This window comes from Sinocyclocheilus rhinocerous, unplaced genomic scaffold (assembly GCF_001515625.1).
Source record: "Sinocyclocheilus rhinocerous isolate Xijiao unplaced genomic scaffold, SAMN03320098_v1.1 scaffold1152, whole genome shotgun sequence".
Taxonomy (NCBI): Eukaryota; Metazoa; Chordata; class Actinopteri; order Cypriniformes; family Cyprinidae; genus Sinocyclocheilus; species Sinocyclocheilus rhinocerous.
In genome coordinates, this window is record NW_015625590.1 from 2388204 (window position 1) to 2401155 (window position 12952).

The following is a 12952-nucleotide window of genomic DNA, read 5'->3' on the forward strand; positions in this document are numbered from 1 at the left end:
GCACAGTCTGCTGACAGTAAGGGAGAGCTGCCTGAATTTCCAGGAATACTGGATACTTATGTGGCCTAATGTTATACCTGTTTATGATCAGATAGCAGCCAGGGCAATGAAATACAGCAAATCGGGCCTCTTTCACTGCAGTAGGGAACATAGACCAGCGCTGTAATAGAAAATGCATAGTAGACAGTTGGAAAGGGATTTTCATTACAAGCAGTTACACAGTTATGGCACGTAAAACTGGCTGAATAGCTAGGGAGACAGATTGTTTGGAGACACGGAAAATGCCTTTATGACATAATGTTTTAGGGAAAAATGACTTAAGGTTGCTTGTTACTATAATAAATAATGTGCATATATTCCCAATGAGATGGTTTTGCATTATGCAGAGGCCATAGGACAAGATGTGCACAATGTGAATATATATTCCTATACAGTATGTTGTGAAATGTGCTTGAAAACAGGCCACCCTGACACTTTAGTGTGTAAATGTCTGAGCGTAGCCTATATTGCTGTCTTTTTCCATGTTTTTCTTACTGTATCCTAAGGGGCCATATTTACATATTACAGTATCTATTTGGGTTATTTATCAAGTTATCTACCTGTTTTGGTGTTTTGAAGAGGCAGGTTGTAGGGACGATGTCCTCTGAGCCCCAGGGCCTGTCTTTCCCATCTGTAAGCAGCAGCAGCAGCTCACCAGTTCCTTCTCCAGGTGAACTACAATCCTTTGACCATCTAGGGTCGCTCTACTTTCAGATGCCAGAATCACAGGTATTAATCATTTTAGAATTTCTTATCATTTTTTTTGTATTACTTTGTTTTGAAGTACTTAGTTTTAAAGACTTTTAAAAAATCCTGTTTACAGAACCGTCAACCAGTGTAGATAGATAGATAGATAGATAGATAAGTTGATCCTATTTCTGTACAGATTTTGATTGTGAAAATAGGCAGATAGATAAATGATGTATTGGAAAAATCTAATAATCTATTTTAGGTAATCTATCTTCTGTATCTGAATCCAGATGAAGCTCTCTGATAAGTCATTGGTTCTATAACATCAGTCCAGACTGTTCTGTAGTTGCCGCTTTTTAAAATCTGCTGCTCACCAGCTGCTCTGATTACGACACTGTGTCATAATTATTGTCGTTTGTTGAGGACATGAACTCCTGCACAAGGCACTATTCAAGGACATAAGACCCTGGGGCAGAAATTGAAGTATTTCACACTGCCTTTTCATCAAAGGCTTTTGATTTAATATTAATTAATTATGGCCCCCAGGGAAGGCTGTATGCCACATTAAATGCTTTTATAGACTCTTTAGCAGATCAAAGATCTTTACATGCTACTGCATTTCCTCTTGGAAAACTGCTTTGTGTTAAAGAGTGCATTAATTAGAAATGAAACTGCGGCGCTGCTTTACATGGAATATGTTTCACGTATATTGATACTATACAATTTTAGGTTGAATTAAATTTTTTATTGATGACCTAATATGCAGGTTTGATAGATGTTAGATCTGTTTTTACATGATTTTGTTGTTTAATCTCTAGTGTCACCAGAGCAATGTTGGAGAAGGGTTTCCACCGTACTCCCAAAGAGAAAGCATTCCCTACAGGCAGAAGAGTGCCGAGCACTTTTGTAGACACAGTGTAGATGGAAGCCCTGTTGGACAAGAGTCTGGCCTAATGGAGAACAATCACTACCATCCATACAGGCGTCAATGCAGTGAAGGGGCCGTCAGTGAGGTTCAAACCTTCAGTTGTCTCAGAAGAGCTGGATTGGCTGGGAAACTCACCACGACTGATGGAATGGAGGAAGAATCTTCTTGGACTCCATTAAGCGCTGATGTGGAGACCACCAGTGTCATGGTGAGACTGAGGGACTTTTTAATCAGAAAGGTTAAGATTTCTTGTTTAGATGAAAAAAAAAATAATTCTAATACTTTTAGAGGAATTTGCACAGTTTGGAAAGAAAGAAACATACTGCATAAAGAAGTAAAATAGGGACAATATTTATGGCATGAAGGCTCTTTTAAATTCTTGCCAGCACATTTAGGCCAGGGGCAAAAGACATGGAAACGAGAAGACCTGCCAGGCAGATGTGCAAGCAGATGTCCTTATTACACTTTCTAAAGAAGCATTAACATATGATATGCCAGCATTAAGTAGATCATGGTCTGTTCTAGGGGCAGGGAACTCAGCACCCCTACAATGAGCCTCAGATGAGCTCTGAAGAACCACGCGGCTACACATCAGTGAACCATCAGACGTTCAGTCCCATCATTCCTCTACAACATCAGGTACACCTGATATTGACAGAGTGAAAGAATGTGTGATATACTGATTATACAGGTGCATCTCAATAAATTAGAATGTCGTGGAAAAGTTCATTTATTTCAGTAATTCAACTCAAATTGTGAAACTCGTGTATTAAATAAATTCAATGCACACAGACTGAAGTAGTTTAAGTCTTTGGTTCTTTTAATTGTGATGATTTTGGCTCACGACATTCTAATTTATTGAGATGCACCTGTATATACTAACTACGACTGTCAATCGTTTAAAATTTTGTTTCTAATTAATTACACAATGTGGTGATTAATGAATCGCATTAATCGCATATTAATCACACATCAAATTTGGCTGAGAAATTACCCACAAAAGATCATTTAAAGCCATTATTGTATGTAGTACATGAGAAAAGCATGAAATAGATATTACAAAAAGTAGCTTTAGAAATAACTTACATCTTGTTTTCATTTTCTTTTTTCATTTTTAATTTGTGGGTGAACTATCGCTTTGATACGTTTTTTATTAATATGGATTTTTAAAAAAAAATATGTAAATATGAGATCATTTTTAATGGCCCAATATCTTGAATTTTAGGGGCACATAACTGCATTTATGGACTACATAGATGCTGACCTTAATCATGTTTGTCAACAGTCAGCTGAATCAAATGTAAGATGACGTACAGGTCTGGGGCGGGAGCGTTAACTGCGTAAAAATATTTTAATCGCGTTATTTTTCTGTAACTAATTAATTCGATTAACGCATTAAACCGACTAATAATAACATTCAAAGGTTCTGGGATGGTAAGATTTTTTAATGTTTATAAGAAGTCTCTTATCTCACCAAATCAAAAATTCAGCAAAAACTGTAATATTGTGAAATATTATTATGTGTTTAAAATGTGTTTTCTATTTAGAAATATTTTTTTAATGTAATTTATTCTTGTGATGGCAAAGCAGAATTTTCAGCAGCCATCTTCAGTGTCACATGACTGACAAATAACAAAGACTCACTTTTGTTTAACATAGTGTAGTATGCAATGAAAGCTTAACATTTTTTATTTTACATTAAACTACTAATAACCACACAAATAGCGTTTATTATGGCTTTTCTTTATTTTTTATTTTTTGCATATCTGTCTCTAGTTATACTCTTCAAGAGGAATAGACACTATTTCTCACTCTTATAACCAAAGCTTCTCATCACAAACATCTCAAGACAATTCTGTCCAGACACTCTACCCTAAACCTGTATTCTCTTACAGGTAAGTATGTGCACCTAACCTATTTTATCCTGGTAAACTAAGGCCTCTTTTCAAAACAGCTCATTCTCTGAAACCTGTTAGTTCTAAACAGTCTCAGGGCCCAACATATCATACAACAGTTAGTTTCAGTCAGACTGTCAGTCTGTTCATTAGTGATGGGGATTTTTCTTATAAAACTGATTTAATCAACACAGATATTTATAAATAAAAAGTAACTAAACTGCTGACAACTGCTAAACTATATGATCAGCAATCTGTTATGAAAAGATTTAATTTGTATCATTATTCATGTGAATGTGCTGTCACTTTGGATAAAATTGCCTGCCGAATGCATAAAAATGTAAAAGCATAAAAAACATTGCAACTTACAACACATCCAAACAAATCAGAATTAAACCAATGCATCACTGTAGTCTTGTTTGTTTGGCAATGTTTCATTGTTGAATATTTCTTTTCAGTATTCTCATCTTCCTGGCTCTGAGGAATAGCAAAACAGGCAGTCTACCAGTAAGTGAGATCTACAGCTTCATGACAGAGCATTTCCCCTACTTTAAGGTAAACTGCACTACCACATCTCAGAATAATTTCGACATCTAATATACGTACATTGATCTATAGTGAACAGTTGATATCTTGGATCCTGGCAGAAGCCTGTGCATGATTAATGTAACAAATACAGAATGCAAACAGAGTTATTTACCAGGAGTAATTTCCTCAGGCTTTGTGGAATATGCCTGTTATGGCATGATCTTTATATACCTGATTATTTGGATCACCCTCCTCTTGGCACTGTGCTGGAAAAGGGATTTACAATGTGACATTATTTTGGCTCATCATTAGGTCAACATGTAGATCCATTCCGATCCAATGTTGACTTCACTGAGGGAAGGGTTGTAAGAAAGATGTTTGGTTAAAGAAATGACTGGCACAATCTATTTTAGATTCAGTTCTTTCTGTGAACACCTTAGAATATTCTAAAAACCACACAGCAACTACTCAGGACACCGTAGCCGCTTAGTGACCACCTATAACAACTTAGCAACCACTTTACAATGCCACAGTGAACCACTATTTCATTTGTGATTTCTCAGACAGCACCTGATGGTTGGAAGAATTCTGTCCGACACAACCTGTCTTTGAACAAATGCTTTGAGAAAGTGGAGAACAAGAATGGGAACTCCTCCAGAAAGGGCTGCCTGTGGGCCCTGAACCCAGCGAAGGTAGAGAAGATGCAGGAGGAACTTCACAAGTGGAGACGTAAAGATCCCCTGACTGTCAGGAGGAGCATGGCCCGACCAGGTGCGCAAAGGGATCAGCTGCCATTAGGCAAATACTGTAATATTCAAGGTCGTATTTGTTGGTCTGAACATAAAATGTGCAAAAAATGTCCCAGATTACCCAAATTCACCTATGCGATATGATTATTGTAAATGTATTGTGTACAGTACTTATGCATGCTCCTATCCTTTTATACAACATGTTTTCATGTTAAATGCTAAAATGTTCACAAATATAAATAATAATAAAATTCTACAATTATAACTATTTTATAATAATAAAAATATATGTTCAAAATAGACAAATAAAGACAATGCATATTTAGTATTTATTGAGCGAATAAATAAATAAATAAATAAATACATCTCAAACATTTGGGGTTGTATGATTTTTTTTTTATGTTAAAGTTTTATTATATATGCTCACTAAGACTGCATTTATTTTTGATCAAAAATAAAGTAAAAATAGTAATACTGTCAAATATTATTACAATTTAAATGAACTGTTTTCTATTTCAATACATTTTTAAATGGAATTGATTCCTTGTGATGGGAAAGTTGATTTATCAGCAGCCATTACTCCAGTCTTCATTGTCACATGATCCTTCATAAATCATTTTAATATAATGATTTGGTGCTCAATAAACATTTCTTATGATTAAAGGGGTGATGACATGGATTTTTATTTTATTTTAATATGTTCCTTGAGGTTCACTTATAATGTTGGTGAAGTTTTTTGCACAACAAAACAAAACAAAACAAAACAAAACCAAAACAAAACAAAACAAAACAAAACAAAACAAAACAAAACAAAACAAAACAAAACAAAAAAAACAAAAACAAAACAAAACAAAACAAAACAAAACAAAACAAAACAAAACAAAACAAAACAAAACAAAACAAAACAAAACAAAACAAAACAAAACAAAACAATATATGTGGAAAATGGATTGTGTGGATTGTGTCAGAAAGCAAACGCGCATCTATATACTATATCCAGTGCAGACAAGACAGTGGCAGTTATTATAGTGGGTTCTATTTGCTTTTGATGCGACGCGATACTCGCATTCAGCCGTTAATGGCCTATGGTGAGACGATGACTATTTGTCGATGTCTTGCTCTGGAGGCGGTGTTTATGCAAATGTTTGTGCCCTTGTGACTTCACATGCCACCTCAGATCCAAACGAGCTGTTTTTTGGAGCTTGATTAAATAAATGCTTTGTTTATAATGCGGAGGACGTTTTAAGTTATGAAACTTACAGGATGTTTTAATGGTACAAAGACCTCTTATATGCCAAAAGATCAAGGCAAATGTGATTTCTCATGTCATGACCCCTTTAAATGTTGGAAACTCTTTGTTTCTCATTGACCACCCGTGGAAGGATACGTATGTGTATTTCTCCATTAAAAAAAGATACAATATAATATCTAAAATCTGCAACCACATTCATGTCAAAATCTTGTTTGTTTTCATATTTTATTTCTTTATTTTCAAATCAAACCATTTGATGATATCTGTCATGGTGGCACACTGATGTTCGGCGTTGATGATGTTTGTCATAATGCTCCTCCTGTGACTCCGCCCCCTTCCCTGTTGTCAGAGTGAAGCTTTGAGGCAAGTCCTGGTGAACCGTTACTATGGCAACTTCAAGCCGGGAGGCAGGCGAGACAGTTTGACCAATTTCAGCAACGGGCCGCTCACCCCCGGCGGGCAACAAAACAAAACAAAACAAAACAAAACAAAACAATATATGTGGAAAATGGATTGTGTGGATTGTGTCAGAAAGCAAACGCGCATCTATATACTATATCCAGTGCAGACAAGACAGTGGCAGTTATTATAGTGGGTTCTATTTGCTTTTGATGCGACGCGATACTCGCATTCAGCCGTTAATGGCCTATGGTGAGACGATGACTATTTGTCGATGTCTTGCTCTGGAGGCGGTGTTTATGCAAATGTTTGTGCCCTTGTGACTTCACATGCCACCTCAGATCCAAACGAGCTGTTTTTTGGAGCTTGATTAAATAAATGCTTTGTTTATAATGCGGAGGACGTTTTAAGTTATGAAACTTACAGGATGTTTTAATGGTACAAAGACCTCTTATATGCCAAAAGATCAAGGCAAATGTGATTTCTCATGTCATGACCCCTTTTATGTTGAAAATGGTTGTGCTGCATTACATTTTGGGGCAAACTGATACATTCAATTACATTTGATATATTCAGTTCAATAGAACAAAATGTATTTGACATTACATAACATTACATAACTGTCACTTTTGATCAATTTAATGCATCCTTGCTGAATAAAGTATTAATTTCTATAAAGAAAATCTTACTGATCCCAGACTTTTTAGATATTACACGATATTACTCGTTTATATTGTAATATATTTATTTATATTATGTATATTAAAAATATGTATTTATGCTCATTGTTTTAGAGGAGCTGGAACGCCTTCTTGGGGAGAGACCTGAAAAATTTAAGTCTCTTGGAGCTCACTTCAGTCTACCAAGCAGCCATTCACATTCTCAACCTTTAAGAGTTGCTGTGCATCCTGCCTACGGACACCAACCTGTCCATGACACTAGTGTTCTGCATCAGAAGTCTCTCTACAACACTTTACCCTCTCAAACTGTCATCCCTCCTCCCCCCTACATATCCCCAGACCCTTTATCTTTCTCATATTACCCTCCTGTCACCCATCAACCCAGTGCTGGGCATCCCTCCAGTCCCAGGACAGGCAGCATGGATTCTCCCTTACCAGCACACACCCCACCGAGCTACAGCACCGCCCTGCAGGCTGGTCACAGCGCTTCAGCGAGCATGCAGGAGCTTCTGCTGGATGGAGAAATCAGTAATGATGTTGATGCATTAAATCCCAGCCTCACAGATCTACAATTACATGGTAAGATTGAGTTTGCAACATTAGCCATGTTTGCAACAGAGCTCCTTTGTTGTTCATGCCGTGTTCTTTGTTTAAAGGGAATCTTTGGGAGCAGCTAAGGAATGACAGCCTCGCTCTGGATTCACTGGCAGTCATGGACAGTCCCACTCAAACACAGGATAGCGTGGGGGTCTGTGGGGGTTTAGCGGAGACTGACGGTGGGGTGCAAGGCAGCATTTCTGAGCTTTATCTCAGTGGGCTCTACACAGCTCCTATTCCTCTGCTATGAGAAAGAAACCTGTGCGTTGCGTCCCAAGTCATCATTGTTTTCCAAAATAGAAAAAAGTTTATATTTTTGAATGTCTAAAAAGTATGATTTCTATGTTGAATGGTGTGCTTGAGTTATAAAAATGACATTAGTTTTTTATGTTTTAAATACTTAAATGTATATGCTGTCCAATCCCACTTAACCAGTGGTTCTACACTGAAACAATTTGGTGTAGAAACAATTTTTACTCAGAAATTTCACAATTAATTACAAAGCAAGTAACACATTGAATTAGACATGAAATTTGGAAGTAGAATAACTAAATAGCATTTTCTTGTAAAACATACTCCAGTAATCGTTATTTTATTTATAACTTGGAAAAATCATTTTTTACAGTGTACCAACCTGTTTGACTCCAAGACATCCATTGTCTATAGGAATTTTCAAAGACGCCATGACTTTTCCTGATTTACTGGATGATGATTACAGATAAATATTTTTTACTCACAGTTTCTACCTGATCAAATATTCTAGAGCTTGGCATAACTAGAAAAATGAATATTCATAAAACTGCCTTTAAACTGAAATTATGATTTTATTAATTCACTTAACTTTTCTAGGTCTAGATCTTACCTTTATAATTAGGCTACCTCTTATATCCAGGTTTTCCAGTGGGACAGTGAGAACCCTGTTTCTTCAAAGAAAATGGAGTTGTTGAGAGGTTGAATTAAAATAAGAAATATCTTGATTTTTTTTTTTTTTTTATAGCTTTTTTTAATGCTTGTTTAATCTTATTTTAAGTCATTTTGAGGTTCCCTTAAGTTTGCTGAAGCCCCCTAGTGGGTTCTAAAATCCTTCCATTGGTATTTTTGGTAATTCCAAAAAGTTCTGTAAGCATTTATTGCTCAAAATCACTTGAATGTGGCCTAAATTGTCTTAATATTGTTTGCTGAAATTAAACAATATATGAATATTATTTGCCTTTGTGCAAGTGTTATTGTTAAATGTATAAAAGTATTTGGGTTAGTAATTTTTAAATAAGGTGTTCTGGACTTGTCATATAGTCAGTATTGGCTGTTGTTTGCATTTGCTTTGGCAACCACTGGGGGGTGTGGTTGCCTCTTTTTTATACTGTCTTCCCATAGCAACACACATTGAAAGCACTAACAAGTTAAAACAGATCTTCCGAATTGCAGGATTTTTACTAGATCTCTGCAAGCATAGGTCACAGTTATTTTTGTTTGTCAAAATTCTTCAAATGATTCAAAAAATTTCGATTTGGCAAAATCTCAAAATTAGAGTCATAGTTATACAATTCCTGACTCTGAGTCCATCAGGTCGCCTTATCTGATCTATTGCACTACCAGAACTGAATCTTAAGTCAGACGCATATACGATCACAACATATAAGGCATTTATGTCATAATAATACACTGTATACAGCAGATCAATACATTTTGAAGTGATTTGAACATATAGCAATGTTTATTAATTTAAATTATTATTTTTGCCCTTGTTGTATCATATATTATTTTTTTGATTATCTACTACAGTACTGTTCAAAAGTTTGCAGTCAGTTGATCTTTTTTAGAGAAATCAATATTTTTATTCAGCAAGGACACATTAAATTGATCTGAAGACTTTTACATTGTTACAAAAAAAACAGTCTATTTCAAATAAATGCTGTTTAAAAAAAAAAAAAAAAAAAAAAAAAAAAATATATATATATATATTAAACAGCACACCTTTTGTCAGTGTTAATAATAATGTTTCTCGAGCACCACATCAGCAGAACATTCAGTTTTGTCATCACAGGTATAAATTACATTTTAAAATGTATCCAAATAGAAAACACTTATTTTGAATTATAACATTTCACAATATTACTGTTTTACTATATTTGTGATCAAATAAATGCAGCCTTGGAGAGCATAAAATAAACTTTTGGATGATAGTGTTGTACAGTTTAAATATTATTTTATCTGAATTATATCACTATGGAGGAGTTTTATGTGTAAAGGAAATTAATTAAATCAAACATGATGATTTAAAGAACTTTGGAATTTTTATTTTTTCTCTTTTTTGTTAAATTGCACGAAACAATTGACACAGATATCTATCATTATTTTTGACAAAAGATGCTATTAAAAATATGTGTGGCAATGTATATCAATATAAATAAGAGCATATTAATATAAATAACAGATTTATATCATCGACCAAATTATGAGCATTCAAAAATGAAAGTGAGAAAAATGAAAGAAAATCAGGCCCTTTCATAGAGGCCAACAGGAAGTGGGTGCAATGTTAGGGCAAAATACACAGTTCCTGACAGTATCCCTTCCTTTAAACGTTCAAACACACTGCATTGGGCACTGTATCTCCAACTCACTCTACACGACGCTCTTTTTATGCTTTAGAAGCATTGAGAAACATAGTAAGAAAATTTAGTTACAAATCAGAGTTGTTTAGAATTATTAGTCTTTGGGCTTTTAAAAATACATAAAAACAGAGCATGCAATTATGCACATGTGCACAGGCACACTCATATACATAAAGAGACAGAGTTATCACATACTTTAAATGATTCTAAGGAAAAAAGCAGTACTGGGCCATTCTGAGTAACATTCTCTCTCTCTCTCTCTCTCTCTCTCTGTCTCTCTCACTCACACACACACACACACACACACACAGTCCTGAGATTGTTTTTTTTAACCAAATGCATCATCACATATAAGATTAGATGCCTAGATGCCACTGCCAGTAGATGTTCCTCTGCCAGTTGCTTTGCAGCTCAATGCAGTTTTCTGCAAGAGGTGAGCGAGGCTTCCTACGGTCCACCGCTGTAAGAATAATCTGCCTTATTGTGCATCACAAGCTTGTTGTCCACAAAGTAAAAGCTGTCGGATTGCGTCTCATAGGGGTGAAGGATCATTTCACGCACTATGGAGGGATACAAGAAACACAGTGTCATATGTATATTAGGTCCAGCCACAAGATCACAAACTAATCAATAGCAAAATTTTGAGTTCATAAAAAAACATTTATAACTTACTTATTTCTTCAGAGAGTGGTGGGAACTCATAGATGTGTTCACAGGTATTCTTACTGCTCGGGATGCAGAAGCCAAACTCAAAGTCAAAGCTCTTCAGCAGCCGCTCACGGAAATAGTGCCTCTCGATCATTCGGAAGTTGTTGATGGGAACATCGCCTACAGTGAACTCCACCCTGTGAAGGTGGGAAAGGACACGTTTAAGGACACATGGATTTTGTGGCAATGAAAATGGCTCCTTATAGGGTTGGTAAGATTTTTTATGTTTTAGAAAAAATCTCTAATACTCAGCAAGTCTGAATTTATTTATTCAAAAATACAGTAAAAACAGTAATGTTGTGAAATATTTATTACAATTTAAAACAACTAGTTTTTTTTGGCTTAATACAGTTACGATAGTAATTAATTTTTTTATAAAGATGAATTTTCAGCATCATTACTCCAGTCTACAGCGTCACATGATCCTTCAGAAATCATTCTAATATGCAGATTTTTCTTTTTATTACCAATGTAGAAAACAGTTGTGCTGCTTAATATTTTTATGGAAACTGTTATACTATTTTCAGGATTCTTTGATAAATAGAAAGTTCAACAGCATTTATTTGAAATAGAAACCTTTAGTAATATTATAAATGCCTTCACTGTCACTTTTGATCAATTTAATGCATCTTTCCTGAATAAAAGTATAAATAAATATGAAACTGAATAAAAAAAGACTTCTTCCTTTAAGACCTCTATTTAAACATTTTTGTCTAATTTCAAATGTAACATAGCTAATACACACACACACACACACACACACGTTTTGTTTGTACAATTAACCCATTTATCTCAAAATATCAAGAAAAACTTGATTCATCATGATATGTCCCCTTTAAAGGTTAAGTCAAACAGATTCAAGTGTGATTTCAGGCTAATTTTAGGTTGCAATTTAGATCAAGTGTAATCCTGCCACAGATTGCACTTACGTGGCGCCAACCTGCCGTAGTCGGAGGAAAGCGGAGGTGAACTGATAACGCACAAAGCGCCCGGCATTCTGGTCAAAGTCCGTTCTGTCCTCCCCACTCTCTGTGAATCAGAAAGGGGTCGGCATTACCAAATGAGCCACTGAAGGGCTCTTGTGCAGCGCACTGCATCTAAATGAAAATCAGGGCTTTATGGGAAAAAAATCTAACTGAGCCTTGCATTTAAATGTGCAGCCTGTGTAGGTGGAGTGAGGAAGTGAATTTGAGAGGTCTGCTCCTTGCCTACCTGTTGTAGGGGGTTTGGTGATCTCAAAAAGAACCATGCCTGTCTCCATGTCTCGGATTTTGAACCTGGTGAAGTCGATCTTGTGTATGTTCTGTTCTGGACCGCAGAGGTAATCTATGGAAACAAAAACAAACCAGGATGTGCCTCAGTTCTGACTCTCATTAGCTCAACATTTGTAAGATAATGAAATATGAATGGAACATTAACGTGATGTGATTCTCTCCAGACTTGTTGTAACATTTCAAAATATAAAGCTAACCACATTTTAACACTGGGTATGTGTGTGTGACATAGGTCACATGCATCAAAGACATGCCTCTGGGCTGAGAGCCGTACCCTTGTGTGATAGACTGCAGGGACAAAAAGAGCTATTTCTGTTCTCTCTGATGTTGTGTGGAAATGACATTGATGATGACCATACACCTCCTCGATTCATTACCTGCCTGCAAAGACTGATACTGTTTAGAAATACTGTCAGAACAATAGGAAAAGAAGTATACTGACAGACAAACATTAATGAACACATTGTGTGTTAAAATTGAATAATATTCCTAATATTGATGATGTAAAAAAATGGCAGTTGGTTGGGTGTTTTGCTTTAGTATTAATGTGCTATAGTATATAGCATAATGACAATAATAAAGTACTATATATATATATATA

The 12952-nt window shown here is 35.5% G+C and overlaps 2 protein-coding genes across 2 annotated transcripts in view; one reads left to right on the forward strand and one right to left on the reverse strand.

Annotated features, from left to right (window-relative positions):
* The first annotated feature begins 636 nt into the window (after nt 1-636).
* LOC107757374 (forkhead box protein N1-like) lies at nt 637-8007 on the forward strand. The gene is made up of 8 exons (XM_016574836.1): nt 637-768; nt 1548-1865; nt 2189-2296; nt 3434-3552; nt 4011-4107; nt 4644-4851; nt 7275-7739; nt 7817-8007. Exons 1-8 carry the CDS (start codon nt 637-639, stop codon nt 8005-8007), a joined length of 1638 nt encoding a protein of 545 aa, XP_016430322.1.
* A 2394-nt stretch (nt 8008-10401) lies between these two features.
* The window catches only part of LOC107757471 (protein unc-119 homolog A-like), a 12545-nt gene continuing 9994 nt past the window's right edge, over nt 10402-12952 (reverse strand). Inside the window, exons 2-5 of the mRNA XM_016574945.1 lie at nt 12290-12403; nt 12007-12106; nt 11042-11214; nt 10402-10929 (exon numbers count right to left, since the gene is read on the reverse strand). Of these exons, the coding sequence (XP_016430431.1) occupies nt 10817-10929; nt 11042-11214; nt 12007-12106; nt 12290-12403 (500 nt within the window). The 3' untranslated portion in view covers nt 10402-10816. The remainder of the gene's footprint in view (nt 10930-11041; nt 11215-12006; nt 12107-12289; nt 12404-12952) is intronic.